At 42.3% G+C, this 19,215-nt stretch overlaps 1 protein-coding gene across 2 annotated transcripts in view; it reads right to left on the bottom strand.

Annotated features, from left to right (window-relative positions):
- Nucleotides 1-19,215, bottom strand: part of LOC148903059 (metabotropic glutamate receptor 4-like) — a 141,870-nt gene that overhangs the window by 35,442 nt on the left and 87,213 nt on the right. For both annotated transcript variants that reach the window (XM_088995616.1, XM_088995624.1), the window contains exon 3: nucleotides 9,790-10,006. In XM_088995616.1, coding sequence (XP_088851742.1) covers nucleotides 9,790-10,006 — 217 coding nt within the window. The remainder of the gene's footprint in view (nucleotides 1-9,789; nucleotides 10,007-19,215) is intronic.

Below are 19,215 nucleotides of genomic sequence, written 5' to 3'. Positions count from 1 at the left end.
ATAAATAACAAATTCCTGTTTTAATTTGGGGTTCCTTTGCTGTTTTATTTTAACCGTTTTGTGTTTGCTATCAAGGCATTTCTGCCCTTCATTAAAATTTCTAGAAAATGATTGCACAGTAACACACTGTGGAGATTGCAAAATCAAACTTTATAATGCCTGAGTGCTTTCAACAACATGATGACATGCTGAGGGGGAAACTGTTTCGTCTTAAATCCTGCAAGGAAGCAGGCCAACTAAGGTGTTCCACGACTCTTGTCACTTTGTGACATGAGAAGCCCGGTGTGACAGCGCCTACCGATTTAAGGCTGAAAGTGACCTTCACGGAGGCGGCTACAGTTCATGGCGTTGCACCTTCACTCTGACAGTTGAATGACAGACGGTTGGAATGATCTAAAAGGTCACATTTATAACTCTTTGACCCAAAACAACAAGTAGTATGTGGAGTTAAAAAATGCAATAAAAATAAAATAAGTCGAAAAAATAAATGTTATGATTAAGTGTTACAATATTTTTACATGAAATAATTTCTATGCTTTAAGTATATGATGATGTGTGTGATGGCCTACGTACAATCTGAAAGATGAAGGTGAGGGTCAGGTCTGCGGTTATGCTGACAATTTGTTTTCGGTTTTGTGGGCTCTTGTTTTCAAAGAAATATGTGGGATGAAATGTAACTTTTCCTGCTGTGTTAATTAATGAGCACATTTGTATTTGACAAACTCCTACTCCAGGGTGAGAGCTGGCCCAACCAATTGGACTACAGGAAAGTTTGCTTCTGTCATGATCTGGTTGGCGACCAAAAGGTGGCGCTGTCGGCCCCGCCTGCACCTGCACAGGTGCTGATCGTCCCGATCAGTGGCGGAATGCCACGCTCGGATTGGCGACCAACGTGTAGCGACGTCAGCCCTGCCTGCAGCCTTGCAGGTGCTGGTCGTTTTAATCAGTGACACTTAAAAGGACTCTCGGCACGACCATCCGGCGTCGGTTCATTGTTTGTTGCATGCTTTGTCTGCAATCGCATGCATCGTATGCTGTGCATGTGTTTGTTTAACCTTGGCGGACTTTTACACTTGGTTTTCTTTTGATACTTTTTTCTGTTCAGATCATTTTGATGTTTTACATTTTGTTCCTGCTTACCTTTATTTTAATACAATTTGTCAAACACAACCTCCTGCTCCCTCCTGCCTGCTTTTTGGGATCCGCACCCGCCATCACCACCTTGCAAACCGTGTCAGCTTCCTGCTGACCCAAGAAGGCAACTTGAATATTTGTCCTTAAATCAATCAATTGTGGTTGGCTGTCACAACATAAATTTAATGTAAACAGTATGCTGACAGTAATGTAATTATCAGCATGGCAGTGTTTAATTTCAGGACGGCTCTGAAAATATGTATTCATTTATTACATGACCTGTTGAAGCCATTCCATGTCATGAAACACAATAAAACTGACAAATGGAAGCATCCCGATGACACTGCAGCAGTCATTGTTGAAAACTTAATGGCGAGTGTATTTCTCTCGCAGCGCTCATTGCTCCTAACGGCTGAGTGCGACCTGAAACCACTTGTAAAAATAGCCACCGCAGAGGAGAAGGTGAGCAATTTCTCTTGTCTTCCATCATTTTCCAGGTGAGACCACAAATATTACTTTTGGTTTGTCACTTGTGGGTGAGTAGCTGGACTAAACATGACATTTTTTAGAGTAGGGGAGCCATATTTACCTGTTAAACAATTGAACAGAAGCAAAAAGAGTTCCAGTCATGGAAGAGTAGCCCAACATGTTTCGTTAATTTGATGATCCTTCCAAGCATGTTAAATTTGTAGCTGGGGAGCTGGAATGACTCTCCAAAATTAACAGAGGTACTGGTCGAAATAGTTGCACGTGAGAAGTATTTATAAATTTCAACGAAAAAAAATACAATACAATAAAATAAAAAATAGTACTTTACAGCTCCTTTTCAATCATTTAGCAGGATAGAGTTAATAATTATTTTGCATATTTGAGCTGCACAGAGCTGTGAATTCCCATCAGCTTTGATCAAGAGTTTCAAAGCATTGTGCCGGCTGCACGGTATGCCTGGCTCCTGACCACTTACCCAATGTGACACTGTCCCCATCCCATGGGACAGCATGATTAAAAAAAATAATAATAAAATACAAAAAAACAACACTGTCAAATAACACATGCCTTTGATTTGGTAATCACTATCACAAAGAATTTATGTTGCTGAATGTGGGCCGTGCATTAAGATTTCAACATGTTGCTGGTGGCACGTGCTGGGCTGCGCTCACTTGGACAGTGAGAAGAGTGAATTAATGCGGCTGAAATTTGGTAAGAAAACTTCCACTTCAGGTAAAATCCCAACATCAAAATTCAACCTGAGGTGAACATTAAGAATGAATACCAACTAATTACCAGAAGAACAATCACCATTTCGAGATTAGGGAAATAGGAGATGGATCATTATGAAAACTGACAAAAGGCTGAAAATCAGTCCCTCGTCTCAGGCTCCACCCAGTTAAAGTGTCCCGGAAGAATACAGCAGACCTCTGAGGGGCCGTTCGGTTGCAGTCACTGTGCCCTCTTTTTTGGTTTGCAGCAATCTCTTGCAGTGTAATCCTTATACTTAATACTTAATGGACTACAGAGATATAGTGAACGCTGCAGAGCCACAAATGTCTTTCCTTGGAGTTCAAATTGACAATAACCTGCTGCTAAGAAGATACTAAAATATCTGTATGTTACAGAGCTATTAAGAAACACGTATTGGCATTAAAACACTTATTTTAATGATTAAAATTCAACATTGTTTTCTGCGCATAGGCGAATTGTATTAAAAATAATGCAATACCATGTGCACGGCCAGCGTGAAAGATCAATGCAATGCAGTACTTGCAATGTCATTTAACACAATATTTTGTGAAATTCATAATAATATAAATTGGTTTCCATGAAGATGAAGAAGAGACTTTATTGTTGGTCCCTCATAGAGAAGTCAGATCGAGCGTATAGTACAGTAAAGTCTTGTTATATCGATATCGGATATATCGATAGTCCCGGTTATATCGACACTATTTCTATGCACGCACGGAGGAAATTACATGCACACAGGGTCGGATATATCGATAGTCCCGGTTATATCGATATTTTTCGGACTCCCTTGAATATCGATATAACGAGACTTTACTGTATATTGATTATTTGGCTAATCATGCAAGAATTTACTGAAAATCCCAGCGCTTGTTGCACTCTGGCTCCAAAATTGATGGATCAACTGACAACTGGTGTTGGCACTCCTGTTTGCTTAAGCCAAACGGCAACTAGTTTCCTCTGTCAGCAAGTCAGCTCTCACATCAGCATGCTAGAGGCTCATGAGTAGAAGTGGATCTGACTGTTTATCCCGACATTGCTGAAACGTGTAATGGCCGGTGGTAATTGAGCATGGTGTTGAGTCCATTTTCCTTGTACAGTATGTTCGGTACTCATCTTGTACAGATGTGCTGTGAATTTCAGATGCCATCTTTTAGGCCCGGAAAAGCAAACCTGGAGCACTGGGGTATTAGCTCAAGATGTGTTATGCTCTTGTGTTATATGTAATGCTCTGAGGTGCAAAATTTAGTTACTGTCGCTTGCCCATCTGAATTGACATATCAGAAAGCTAAGACTAACGTGGAAATTCCACCCATGCGTACAGTTGGACTGGACTTTGTGCAACACTTCAGCTGGTTTGGTCACACAGACACACACAATGACGACAACTGCTTTTGAACCCACTTTATAGACAAGCGTGATGCCAAATCAGATGATGCGATTATTTCGACTCAGAGTCCTGGCACTAAGGATTTGTCTGTCTGCAGGGAACAAATAAATAATTCAATAGATAAATAAATAGATGAATAAATAAATATACGACAGTGTTCTATTCCCCAAGAGATAGCAAGTTCTTCACGAAACAACGAGTAAGGTAACTAAGTATTTGTGAATGGTGACAACAGAAGGCACTTTATCTGAGTTTTTTTTATTTACTGTATTACAGTAAAGTCTCGTTATATCGATATCGGTTATATCGATAGTACCGCTTATTACGATACTATTTTCATTTCCCTTGCACATTTCTAGTCTTTTTATGTATAATTAGTACCGTTTAGTACGATACCCGGTTATTATGATAATCCGGTTATTACGGTGCTCCTTTTCATCCCCCGCCGGCCATTTTTGTTGTTTATATCGATATATCCGTCGCGCCATTGGTCAACTTGGTCACGTGTCTTGTTACGTGAGCCGCCATCGGTCGCGCCATTGGTCGACTTGGTCACATGAGCCGCCATCGGTCGCGCTATTGGTCGACTTGGCTGTGTGACTTTGTCACGTGACACGCCATCGGTCGCGCCATTGGTCAACTTGGTCACGTGTCTTGGTTACGTGTCACGCCATCAGTCGCGCCATTGGTCGACTTGGTCAGGTGACTTGGTTACGTGCCCAGCACCCGTGTAGCAGAGCCATTTTCATTTTCAGACGCTAGCTCGTGTGTAGCAGACGAGATTGTGTGTTTGTGTTAAAAGGTAAAAATGGGACGCAGAAGAAGATTGATAACTTTTTTAAATTGTATACATAATACAGTAAGATGTAAGCGTTGCAGTTTCCCTGTTGTGTTATGTACATGCCCACTGTACTGTATATGAATGCAATCGTTTTTTGCAACAATGTTTCTTGTTTTGTCTGCTGAAGCGCGATGATTTTGAAAATTATTAACATTCCATACTGTGTATTAAAGGACAGCCGATGTCACTTTTTATTCAAATGCAAATAAAAATGACTTCACGCCAAGACGTCTTGCATTGCTTGTGAATCCAAACAATGGCTTCAGATTCGGATAATATGCTTTCTTGTTACACATCCAGTTATGAATATGTTTCAAATACACTGTAGTTCTGAAGATTAAAGCATACATGTTTACAATCATTAAAGAATTATATGTGCCATTTTGAGGCAACATTGGGGGAACATCTCTGACCCAAAAAAAGGGAGCTAATGGCCAGCTCCGTTTCTTATATGGCGCTTGGCTGCCCTCTTTTGGCGGCTTTTGTTTAATGCAGTTCGGCGCAGGATCGGATATATCGATAGTCCCGGTTATATCGATATTTTTTCGTACTCCCTTGAATATCGATATAACGAGACTTTACTGTATCTATTTTTTTGTCCAATTACTCATTTCTCTGCAGATTTATCACCTAGGTTTCAGGTCATCAAACCAATTGCAATATCACATACAAACTACCCAGACTGACAGATTTCAATATTTTTTTTCTAATTTCTTCTTGATTTTTCTTCGGATTGTGGTATGCACCTCTCAATTAGTTGTCACCTTACCGTGGTGGAGGGGTTTGTGTGTCCCAATGATCCTAGGAGCTAGGTTGTCTGGGGCTTTATGCCCCTGGTAGGGTCACCCATGGCAAACAGGTCCTTGGTGAGGGACCAGACAAAGTACGACGAAGAAGACCCCATATGAAGAAAAACACAAATGGATTTGGTTTTCCCTTGCCCGGACGCGGGCCAGGCCTGGAGATGGGGCTCGTTGGCGAGCGCCTAGTGTCCGGGCCTACACCCATGGGGCCCGGTCGGGCGCAGCCCGAAAAGAAAACGTGGGTCCCCCTTCTCAAGGGCTCACCACTTGTGGGAAGGGCCAGAGGGGTCGGGTGCATTGTGAGCTGGGCGGCAGCCAAAGGCGAGGACCCTGGCGGTCTTGGGACGTGGAACGTCACCTCTCTTACAGGGAACGAGCCCGAGCTGGTGCACGTGGTCGAAAAGTTCAGACTAGACATAGTTGGGTTTGCCTCCACACACAGCCTGGGTTCCGGTACCAGCCCTCTCGAAAGGGATTGGACTCTCTTCCACTCTGGAGTTACCCATGGTGAGAGGCGTAGCGCAGGTGTCGGCATACTTATTGCCCCCGGGCTCGCCGCCTGTACGTTGGGATTCACCCCGGTAGACGAAAGGGTTGCTTCCCTCCGCCTACGGGTGGCGGGACGAGTTCTGATTGTTGTCTGTGCATATGCACCAAACAGCAGTTCAGTTTACCCATCCTTTTTGAAGACCTTAGGGGGTGTGCTGGAGAGTACTCCCGTTGGGGACTCCCTTGTTCTGCTGGGCGATATCAATGCTCATGTGGGAAATGACAGTGAGACCTGGAGGGGCGTGATTGGGAGGAATGCCCCCCCCCCCCCGGTCAGAACAGGAGTGGTGTTTTCTTATTGGACTTCTGTGCTCGACACGGATTGTCTATAACAAACACTTTATTCAAACATAAAGGTATCCATATGTGCACGTGGCACCAGGACACCCTTGGTCGCAGTTCGATGATTGACTCTATAGTTGTATCATCGGATTTGCGGCCTCATGTTTTGGACACTCGAGTGAAGAGAGGGGCGGAACTGTCAACTGATCACCACCTGGTGGTGAGTAGGCGCCGTTGGTGTGGGAAGATGCCAGTTCGACCTGGAAGACCCAAACGTGTTGTGAGGGTTTGTTGGGAACGTTTGGCGGAATCCCTTGTCAGAAGGAGTTTCAACTCCCACCTCCGGCAGAACTTTACACATGTCCCGGGGGAGGTGGAGGACATTGAGTCCGAATGGACCATGTTCCGTACCTCCCTTGCTGAGGCGGCAAATCGGAGTTGTGGCCGTAAGGTGGTTGGTGCCTGTCGTAGCGGCAACCCCCGTACTCGCTGGTGGACACCAGTAGTAATCAGCCGTAAAGCTGTTGAAGGAGTCCTACCAGGCCTATATAGCCTGTGGGACCCCTGAGACAGCTGACAGGTATCGATTCGCCAAACGGAATACATCCTCGGTGGTCGCTGAGGCAAAAACACGGGCATGGGAAGAGTTCGGTGAGGCCATGGAAGCCGACTTCCGGGCCGCTTCAAGGAAATTCTGGTCCATCATCCGGCGTCTCAGGAGTGGAAAGCAATGCACCACTAACACTGTGTACAGTGAGGATGGGGCACTGCTGACCTCGACTCGAGACGTCGTGAACCTGTGGGCAGAGTACTTCGAAGACCTCCTCAACTCCACCAATACGCCTTCCTTGGAGGAAGCAGTGTCTGGGGACTCCGAGGTGGGCTCTCAGATCTCTGTGGCTGAAGTCACCGAGGTGGTTAAAAAGCTCCTTGGTGGCTCCTCGGTGGCAAGATCCAACCGGAGTTCCTAAAGGCTTTGGCTGTCCTGACTGACACGCCTCCGCAACATTGCGTGGTCATCGGGGAGAGTGCCTCTGGATTGGCAGACCGGGGTGGTGGTCCCCCTTTTTAAAAAGGGGGACCACTACCCCAACTACCTTGTTCCAACTACAGAGGGATCACACTCCTCAGCCTCCCTGGAAAGGTCTATTCAGGGGTTGTAGAGGGGCGGGTCCGTCAGAAAATCAAGCCTCAGATTGAGGAGGAACAGTGTGGTTTTCGTCCCGGCCGCGGAACAGTGGTCCAGCTCTACACCCTTAGCAGGGACCTCGAGGGTGCATGGGAATTCGCCCAACCAGTCTACATGTGCTTTGTGGACTTGGAGAAAGCGTTTGACCGTTTCCCTCGTGGAGTTCTGTGGAGGGTGCTTCGGGAGTATGGAGTACAAGAACGCCTGATACGGGTCGTTCGGTCCCGATACGACCGATGTCAGTCTGGTTTGCATTGCCGGCAATAAGTCGAATCGTTTTCAGTGAGGGTTGGGCTCCGCCAAGGCTGCCCTTTGTCACCGATTCTGTTCATAACCTTTATGGGCCGAACTTCTAGGCGCAGCCGAATCGTTGAAGGTTTCTGTTTTGGTGACCTCAGTATAGCATCTCTGCTTTTTGCAGGTGATGTGGTACTGTTGGGGCCTTCAAGTGGAGCTCTCCAACCCTGTCTTGAGCGTTTCGCAGCCGAATGTAAAGCGGCTGGGATGAGAACCTCCAAATCTGAGACAATGGTTCTCAGTCGGAAAAGGGTGGAGTGCCATCTCCGGGTCGAGGAGGAGAATTTGCCTCAAGTGGAGGAGTTTAAGTATCTGGGTGTATTGTTCACGAATGATGGTGTAAGGGAGCGAGAGGACGACGGGCGGATCGGTGCGGCGTCTGCTGTGATGCAGACTTTGTACCGATCTGTCGTGGTGAAGAAGGAGCTGAGCCAAAAAAGCAAAGCTCTCAACTACCGGTCGATCTACGTCCCGACCCTCATCTATGGTCACGAGCTATGGGTTTGTGTCTGAAAGAACGAGATCCCGGATGCAAGCGGCTGAAATGAGCTTTCTCCATAGGGTGTGTGGGCTCTCCTTTAGAGATAAGGTGAGAAGCTCGGTCATCCGGGAGGGGCTCAAAGTCGAGCCGCTTCTCCTCCACATCGAGAGGAGCCAGATGAGGTGGCTCGGGCATTTGATTAGGATGCCCCCAGGACGCCCCCCTGGTGAGGTGTTCCGAGCATGACCCACTGGCAGGAGACCCCGGGGATGACGCAGAACACGCTGGAGAGACTATGTCTCCCAGCTGGCATGGGAACGCTTCGGGATCCGCCAGGACGAGCTAGAAGAAGTGGCTGGGGAGCGGGAAGTCTGGGCTTCCCTACTGAAGCTGCTGACTCCGCGACCCGACCCCGGATTAGCGGTAGAAGATGGATTGATTGATGGATGGATTGTGGTATGCTGCATTTGTTTCTTGAGGTCTCGCAGCCTCCTTTACTTTGTCTGACAGATTTGATGTTTGTGATTTCTTGATTCAAAAAATGCAGTGTGTGAGTGATGCCTGCGAAATTTAATTCCACTCCGCCAAAACTGTCATAGGTCACAGTTACTGAGTGAGTGACTTTACAAGGGAGGCAATTTCCTGTATTTTCCGGTGTATAAGGCGCACTGGAGTATCAGGCGCAAGCACCCACAATGAATAGTGTATTTTCTAACTTTTTCCATATATAAGGCACACCGGAGTATAAGGCTTAAAAGAATGACAAATGTTTTCCAAATGTAATATATAAATAGATAAGAGTTTTCCTTGTATAAGGCACACCACATTATAAGGCGCTACAGGCTTGGGTCACGCACGACTTCTTCTGCAAAGAAAAATTGAGTCGTTGGCTGCTGACAGTAGTTGCGAAACCTTCTGCGGCTTAATGTTACTTCACATATAAGGCATACGTGCGTATAAGGCGCAGGGTCATCTTTTGAAGAAAACGAAAGCTTTTGGGTGCACCTTATACACTGGAAAATATGGTACTTGTTGACATAGTGAGAGCAACATTTGGACTTGTTTTGTCTAAAAAATCTAATTTACATTGAGAAACTGTTTTTTGTATCTCCTTGGATTATTTCTGTGATTTTCAAATTTGTTTGGAGAATTGAAATACTTATCTGTGATAAATATGCAAAGGGACAAATACTATTTTACAGCACTGTATACGGTGGTCATCGAGGATATAGTAGTGGTTCCTCTGCCTGACTTCTGTGCAGGCAGTGTGGATTCGGTTGCCACTCCCTGAAGTTGTGAATGTGAGAATGTGAATAGCTGTCTACCTCTTTCCAGTTGGTGTCTTGTGATTGACTGACAAACAGTCCAGAATCAGAATCAGAAAACCTTTATTCGTTCCACAATGGGGAAATTTGGAAGAGTCTGTTGTCAGTGAGTGATAAAGAAAACGGATGGTTGCAGTAGCAAACAGTGATGACATGTGAGCTCCGGTCAAGTGTATAGAGCGCTTGAAAGTTTATTATTAAATCGATGTTGACCACAGTAGATGGAATGTTTTTGCAAGAGATCGAAAAAGAGACTCACCGTCCTCTCGAGACTTTTGAATGAACGCATCCACACCACTTTCTCCGTAGTTTCCTTCGGAGGCCACAGTGGAGACATAGTTCCAACTCATAGCTTTGACAATGTCCACCATGGCCTGAGCCTGATAGGTGTCAGGGGGCACTACCCGAGAGAAGAAGTCGTAACGCGTGTTGTCACTCAGCTCTGGAGCTGTGGAGGCGTAGCTCACCTGCGGGATCTGTCAGGGCAAAATAACGGTAGTGAAGATTCATTACTCTTGAGCTATATAGTCATGCTGGATGATGCATTTATACAGGTGTAATGCGACAAAAGCCCATGTGTATTAGTTATGGTGGTATTTAGAGTAAAATGAGTATCATGAGTAAAATTACAGTACATACCGTTTACATATTGCCCAAACCAACACTTTTGCAATGAAAGACAATAGACGGAAACAATTATCATGATATCGTCAAAGAGAGCAAGCACAGTTTCAACACTCTGCAATGGTATCTGTGAAAAATGGGTGAATCGCATAAGAACTGAAAAACAAATTATGTGTTTGAACCGTTGGGGGTGACAACTAACCACCTCAGGTCAGAAGTTCATGCAAAATAAATATATTGCAGAAATAGAATGAATTGTGCCTGCGTTTGACAATAAAACATCACCTTGTCATTGTGAATATGCAATGTGTGTGAGGGGAGCTTTTGACTGCACGCATCACATCGGTTCATTCTTGAGTTACACACATTTGAAGAATGTCACTCAGGTGACTCATCCTGTTCACAATAAAGTCAAACAGAAGGATTCATCTTGAATTTTTTTACTCATTTTTCATCCAAGTTTCATGAAAATTGAGTAATCATTTTACCCTCCACGTGATGTGGAATGAACACTGAGTCACTGCATTACGTTCTACTGTCAAATAGCGATGCTGTATTCAGGCCGGATGTTAAAAGAATGAAGACACTGTGATCAGAGTACAAAAATTGTAAACGACACACATAATTGTTATCTTCTTTTCATCTGAGGAGCAGAGTGGGCATTCTGATCTGATGCCTCTGTTGTCTTTGGCCGTCAAACTTCTGCTAAACAATATTTCCCTGTCTTGTTTCGGGCAGAAACCTGGTGTGCAAACACTACGCCTCATGAAGTGAATGCCTCTGGGATGCTCTGAGAGGCAGGCCATATAAGGTTGAATATGTGTGGTCTTTAGTCTGCAAGCAGATACCAACCTTTTGAGCCGTGTCAGTAGGAACTTCACACCTCAGAAATTTACTCCAGAACTAGGCACTTTTCATACAAGGATCTGCATGGGTTTAGTCTTACAAGATGTCCAAGGAGTAATGCTTTAACATCGCAAGTATTTCCATCAGCATTTCCAATTAAAGTATGTGGTCTAACAAAAGGGTTGCAGCTGTTTTTCGGGTGGTGAAGCTGTGCAAGGTTATAGCACCCACAACATGTCCCCCTAAAGTAAAGTCTGGGTTTCATGTAGTAGAAGTTCCAATACTGGCTGGCAACAATATTTGCCAATTCTAATCACAACTAAAATGTTAAAATAGTCGACACAACACTTATTGATCAGCTTTGTAAATCTGGTGACTTTTGCTCTCTGTATTAATTACTTTTCTGAAAGAAGCTTCCAACTTGTGACGAGCTATTGTAGAAATAAGCAGTTTGTTGATTTTCAGCGGTCATTGTAGTGTGGTTGGGCCACATTATGCCTGAGGGTCAGTCTCGGTCAGTGTTTGTGACTGTTATGGGACATAACCATCTGCATGAGTTGGGCCGTCACCAGCAGTCAAGAGTCAAAACTTACAAAACATTGTTTACTATTGAGAGGATCCTGGACTTAAAACAGCCTCTGGGCTGTGTTACGAGAAATAGTGCTTAAATTCATGGGAGAATGTGTACCACATACGCATAGGACCAGATTTGACAGGAATTTTAGCCCAGACTGCGTATCTGGCATGAGGATGTGTACATAACAGATTTGAGTAGAAAGAAGAATGTGTACAGCCAGAAAAGCGAGTCGCTGCACATCTTTTTGTCCCATGTATTGAAGGTAGAAGGAGCTATAACTGTGGTCATTTTGTATGAAAGTGCCCATTGCCTGAGAATGAGCAATATAGAGAATGGCCGGCAGGCCATCGTGCATTGACTTTTCACCCCTGCATGTTCAAATCCAAAGAACATACATCCATGTATGTTCTTTCTCCCCAAAACATATTTTCACATGTGAAAATAGTTTTTTTTTTTTTTGGCAGACTTTGATGTGATCAGGCAGAATCTGTTAGAATGCATTCAAGTGTTGTTCAAGTGTTTGGAAGGTGTTAATGAGCTCGGGTTTCAGAATATTCTTGACTTCTAGCACCTAACAGTACTGTGAAAAATACGTAAGCCATGACAGAGATAAACAAAGTTGAAGTTCACTCCTGTGCAGAAGCAATGTTAGTATATAACAGTGGGAAATGTGATAACATTGTGTTTTTCTTGCATATTGTAAGCAGGAGCAGGATTCAGTCTGTAGCAATAAGCCTCTCTCCTGCAGCATACTACACGGCTAAGAATGCTTAGACATCATCGTATTCAAAATGATCATGGATGATAGCCAGCTTCTTTCAGGGACATTTCTTGGTCCTATGGCTTAACTGCATCTACAAGAACCCCTCTAAAATTGAAATAAACTCTAAAAATCCAAACCACAAATATATATTCCCTATTGTTTCTATAATACTGACGGACACGTGTTTCAGGTGGAGTTTGGCTACAGCTTATCTACTGTGCCTTACGTTTGCTTCGCCTGTCAAGCTTTATAGCTTAGCGTGGGTGCTGATGCCAACGGTGGCAGATTAAGCGCTTGAAAATCCTTCTAATAAAGAAAGTAATTTCTGGCAGTGCACGCATGCCCCAGACTTTGCCTCAACTGTGCAAAATGAACTACTGTATACTAGTGACAGGATCACCAGCATGAAAAGGGGGCCCCACAGAATTATGCGTTTTCACTGAATGCATTTTTTTTTTCGGTTAGTGACTATCCGGAGGACAGCAAACGTGAGTAATTATACTCTTATTCCTCAACTCTGATAATTTCTACCAATAAAAGTGAGTTTTTTCTCAGCGATGTCCCCTAAACTGGATTTAGACTGTGGGTTGAAAGACCTGACTGATAAAGTATCTAAATTGGATTCACAAATGACCTACATCTGATGCCACATATATATATATATATATATATATATATATATATATATATATATATATATATATATATATATATATATATATATATATATATATATATATATATACATATATATATATATACAGTAAAGTCTCGTTATATCGATATTCAAGGGAGTCCGAAAAAATATCGATATAACCGGGACTATCGATATATCCGATCCTGCGGCGAACTGCATTAAACAAAAGCCGCCAAAAGAGGGCAGCCAAGCGCCATATAAGAAACGGAGCTGGCCATTAGCTCCCTTTTTTTTTGGGTGAGATGTTCCCCCAATGTTGCCTCAAAATGGCACATATAATTCTTTGATTGTAAACATGTATGCTTTAATCTTCAGAACTACAGTGTATTTGAAACATATTCATAACTGGATGTGTAACAAGAAAACATATTATCCGAATCTGAAGCCATTGTTTGGATTCACAAGCAATGCAAGACGTCTTGGCGTGAAGTCATTTTTATTTGCATTTGAATAAAAAGTGACATCGGCTGTCCTTTAATACACAGTATGGAATGTTAATAATTTTCAAAATCATCGCGCTTCAGCAGACAAAACAAGAAACATTGTTGCAAAAAACAATTGCATTCATATACAGTACAGTGGGCATGTACATAACACAACAGGGAAACTGCAACACTTACATCTTACTGTATTATGTATACAATTTAAAAAAGTCATCAATCTTCTTCTGCTTCCCATTTTTACCTTTTAACACAAACACTTCAATCTCGTCTGCTACACACGAGCTAGCGTCTGAAAATGAAAATGGCTCTGCTACACGGGTGCTGGGCACGTAACCAAGTCACCTGACCAAGTCGACCAATGGCGCGACTGATGGCGTGACACGTAACCAAGACACGTGACCAAGTTGAAGTTGTCTGATATATATATATATAATTTTCCGTACCGCTTATTCCTCATTAGGGTCGCGGGGGTTGCTGAAGCCTATCTCAGCTGTCTTCGGGCACGAGGCGGGGACACCCTGAATTGGTTGCCAGCCAATCACAGTATATATATATATATATATATATATATATATATATATATATATATATATATATATATATATATATATATATATATATATATATATATATATATATATATATATATATATATATATATATATATATATATATATATATATATATTGGGACATGTCATGGCAACATATATGTGACAGTACGGCCGCAAAAATTCAAAGAGAGAACCAAGTCATGATTAAGTTGTTGAACTACATTTACATTTAAATAAAAGGCTTTCAACTCTATTTTTTAATTATCATCCAACATAAAAATCACATTGACAGTGGTAACACATTCTAAAGAGTATTAAAAACATCGAAATCAACCCAGCTCTTTGGGTAGTATAAGAGAGTGATAATGAATTGAGGTTATTAGACTTGAAGCAGGAAGCGAAAGTTAGAAATGAATACAGTTCGTCGATCCAGCCTTCTCGTGTAATTACATCTGGAGAAGTTTTCCTGAAGAAAAAATGATCCTCTGTTTAATTTGAATATACATATCTTCAGGACTGAGATTCAAAATTATTTTTAACCATGATCAAAATGTGAAGATTTATTTTTTGTTTGTCTATCTAGCAGGTCTTGGTCTCTATTTTCAACCTCATGTGTTCATTGCTAACATTTCAACAAGACCTTGGACAAAAATATGCACCTCCCACCTTTATATGTCCTTGATGTTCTCCAGGGCAGAACAGTGGTCGATAGATTAGCACGCTAGCCACAGTGCAGAGGTGTACGGTTCAAATCCGGTTCTGGCCTTCCTATGTTAATCTATCCATTCATTTTCCAAATCGCTTTATCCTCACTGGGGTCATGGGGGTTGTGGGGCCTATCCCAGCCGTCTTTGGGCAATCAGCGTATGTGGGACACTTTGGACATATGGCTAGTCAATCGCAGGTCATATAGAAGCAAACAACCACCCGCGCTCACACCAACATATAAGGACAATTTGGAGTGTTCAATCAACCTGCCATGCATGTTTTTGGAGTGTGGGAGGAAACCGGAAGACCCAGAAATAAACCACGCAGGTCCGGGGAGAACATGCATAGTCCACATAGTCAATGTCCTAACCACTTGACTACCAGTCCGCCCCTTCCTATGTTGAGTTTTCATATTCTCTCCCTCAGTGCATGTGGTTTATCACGGTCATCCAGTTTCCCCCACATTCCAAATGCATGCATGGAACACCCTGCGATGGCTGGCAACAAATTTAGGCTTCACCCCGCTTGCGGCTCAAAGACAGCTGGGATAGGCTCCAGCACACCCACGATCCCTGTAAGGATAATCGGATAAAGACTGTAACTTTGTGTGCGGTGCTTCCTTGTATTTTATTTTAGCAGTTCATTAATGGAACAGTGCAGTGTTGTTTTGTCTGCCTGTTCCAAGTAAAAACAATGTAGCCAGAGAAACACCAATCATGTGATGTGAGTAGCAACACAACCTGTACGAGTTAAATTATACATCATGTTACTATTTCTGTGAAGCTCGTTCGATTACTGTATCGAGAATCCAAGTTGGATTCTGAAGTTGGCACCTGTTAATTACGCCACATTGGACTTTTTTCATTTGATGTATGTCAATCAGGACCTCTTTCACATGCAAATAATTACGTGCATTTTGAAATGATCTCACCTGGCAAGGCTTTTCCGCCTAAAATGGGAACCACTGATTAGATAGCAAACATTCGCATGACTTTCCCAGTTCCGTGCCCAAGAACTGAATTAAAAGTTTTTCAGTCATGAAGTATCTCCATGTGATATGAGGCTCAGACGTGTAAACACGACTGTTTTTGTCACTGTTCATTTATTCCGCTGTACATGGACACACACACACACACGTACACACACTGTAAACAGCAGTCTGGTTTTTGCATTGCGGGGTTTTGAATATATCGTTCTCTCTCTGGGGCAGTCGGAGAACAGGCTGGCTGTAATATATAATGATTTATTTTCCCTGTTTTTAAAATTAAATCTCCTCTTTCATCGTAACATTTCTTTCACAAATTGGTCGTATATTCATCTGTTTGACATTTAAACAATTCATAATATGATGGGGTAGAATTAAATGTTTGATGGGCCTTGGCACTTTTAGCAGTGCTGTTAATTGCGCTTGTTAAACAGTGATAAGCAGTAATTTTGGCAATGACAACTGTGATTAATGATCTCATCGGAAATGGAACGATCAGTGTAGTTCAACACCCAAAGTGTGTCGACAAACGACCACAGTAAGGTGTGACTTTAACTAAAAGACATTGGCATGAATGGAGAATGGAAATCAATAATATTTGTGTAGCAGGACACATGAACATCTTAAACTCACTTACACGTTTCCCCTACTTTGTTGAAGTTCAGAAGTAAGATATTATGATGATGCTTTTTAATACATATAAGGTTTTTTTCCCTTGTTTGTATATACCATATCTATTTTTATGGAACAGATTAATTGCGTTTCCATTCATTGCAATGGAAAACACCTCAGTTTAAGAGAATTGCAGGTTGCATGCTTGAGGTTCTTCGGTAGCGTTTGTGAGATGAAAGGATACATTTTGTTTTGAACCGTGTTTTCTATTCATGCCTGCTTTGACCTCAGCCCATTACCCAGGCATATGTTCAATTCCTTGAAGGTTCAAAAAACATGAATCAAACGATGTGACATGACATTCTCTGCAGGACAGTAGTATATTAATGGAATACTTATTTTGTCTGTGTAAGCTCTCAGTCGTACAGGAGTGGTCCATCGATGAGAAGGTTTCTTCAGTCGTCATCTGTACTTTTTGAAGGTGTCGGACGTTTCGTCTCCTATCCAAGAGGCTTCGTCAGCGAACTAAAGTCTGACTGGTCGTATCGGCCCTATTTATATATCTCTAATGTCCAGACATGGCGACGCCGGACACAGCTATGATAGGTCCCTACTACAATAACCTGCTTAAGCAAAACAGGTTAGGCAACATTCGTAATGCTGATGAGGTGATACCGGTGGGAGTGGGGCAAATAGGCCAGTCGTTAGTCAGGAATGTAGGAACAATCAGTGGGGCCACAGGGAGTGGTCCTCTGCTCCCCCCGACCTAAGAGTAGGGACCTTTCATAGCTGTGTCCGGCGCCGCCAAATCTGGACATTAGGGATATATAAATAGGGCCGATACGACCAGTCAGACTTTAGTTCGCTGACGAAGCCTCTTAGATAGGAGGCGAAACGTCCGACACTTTCAAAAAGTACAGATGACGGCTGAAGAAACCTTCTCATCAATACTTATTTTGGGAACCGATTCAGCACACGTCTTTGATGCTATGTGAGATATACAGTACTTGAGTTATTTATCGTTTGTAGATAACGGTGTCAGTGGTTCACAGAGTCCAATTTGCTAAAGTGTTTTTTTGGGACTAAGTTTAATAATTATGTGTGATTCATTGTTATCTAATTGATTTAGAACTTAAACAATAAAAGCATAAACTAAAGAAAAAACTGTAATTCCTTTTTTTTGCAATAGCTCTAAAAACTGTCAGCAGGCACAAATGTTTGTCGACAAGACAGCACTGCTTTAGTGTAAAATGGCAGATAATGACCAGAGTGGCTTGAGCTAATTAAAAATAATGAGTTCATGGTCAATCACTTTTTCCTGGGTAAACCGTCTGACCTGAGGCAAACTCATTCCCGCTATAACACCTTTCATCTAAATCAACCAAATCATTTGTCTCACATCATAATCATCTGGCTATTACAGTGTGGCTTTTTTAAAGTACAGTATACCAATTGAGTAGACAGCAATATCATGCATTATTCATCCACTTATCCATCCATTTTCTGGACTGCGTTTCCTTACAAGGGTCAACGGTGTGCTGGAGCCAATCCCAGCTCTTTTGGGGCAAAAGGTAGAAGAAAGATATGAATGACACCTTTGAAGTTCGTTTTCATTCCGACATTTGATGAGCCCCTTGAAATCCTGAACTGACGCACGTAGTAGTCTAGTGGTAAGTCTGCCTTTGTTGACATGTTTACTGTATTAGAATTTGCTTCTTAAGGAAACGAAACATAGTACCCATGAGCATATTTACTAATACCCATTTCTTTTCAAATATACCTTATAGATAGACGTCATAGCATAGTTTCACATGATTATTTCTTTGGCATTTAATCCACCTTTCTGATCAAGAAGAAAGTGAGTAATAAATCTCAATGAACCGTCTTCATCTTGGAGGAAATCGATTCATTGAAAAGAAAGGGAATAGCAAAGAACAAATGGAGGACACATTTGCGATCATGTTTAAGTTGTTTTGTTTCACACCTGAAAAACTAGAACAAGATAGAATGTAGACCATAGCCAAAAGAAATATATGGTCTTGTTGTCAAAGTGATAAAGAGCAAAAAGTCTAAGTCACTTTGATGTACTCTAACATCAGAAGAATGAACTGAAATTCGGAAAATAATGTGATTCAGTTCAAATTAAATTGCTCCTCTTTGTGAAGGCTCATTTTAAAAACACTGAACAAACACACTACATTTTTTTGTTGCAGGTTTAAGGTTAAAGTTAAATATCACAGACAGGGCAAGACTGGGCACTATGTTTCCTCTCTTGATCGTATCAAATATTAATGTACAGTATACGTCTGTAGGTTAAAACACTCTGAGCATTGTCCTTCTCCTTTAACTGCGTTTGTTCTGCCGTGCAAATGCAATGAGTTTTGATTTTGCAAGAGCAGTGTCCAAATATCTACAAATTGTTGTTAAAAGTTTGTGTATTTGTTTTGTTTGCATCCACTGCATCCTATCAGTTTGACTTTCGGTGCTTTGGTGATGTATCTTTTTATTATTATTATCATTTATTTTTTCATTGATGAAATTGTTTCTTCAGTCGTCATCTGTACTTCTTAGAAGCCATGTCTGGACAGTAGGGATATATATATATATAGGTCCTAAACCACCAGTAAGACTTTAGTTTGCTGACGAAGTTTCTTGGATAAGAAGTGAAACGTCCGACACCTTCAAAGAAGTACAGATGACGGCTGAAGAAACCTTTTCATCGATGGACCACTCCTGTACGACTGAGAGCTTACACAGACATATCATTTATTTTGTTTCATCAGTAATGCGAAGAAAGCACTGGCAAAGAATGGGTAAATACAGCAGCAGTAGAAGCATTCTAAGAGTTCTAAGAGTATCAGCTACGATAGTGATGTT

Source organism: Hippocampus bargibanti, linkage group LG01, assembly GCF_051943395.1.
Source record: "Hippocampus bargibanti isolate YZ-2025 linkage group LG01, ASM5194339v1, whole genome shotgun sequence".
NCBI lineage: Eukaryota > Metazoa > Chordata > Actinopteri > Syngnathiformes > Syngnathidae > Hippocampus > Hippocampus bargibanti.
The sequence above is the reverse complement of the archived record's forward strand: the minus strand, read 5'-3'. Positions and strand labels throughout refer to the sequence as shown.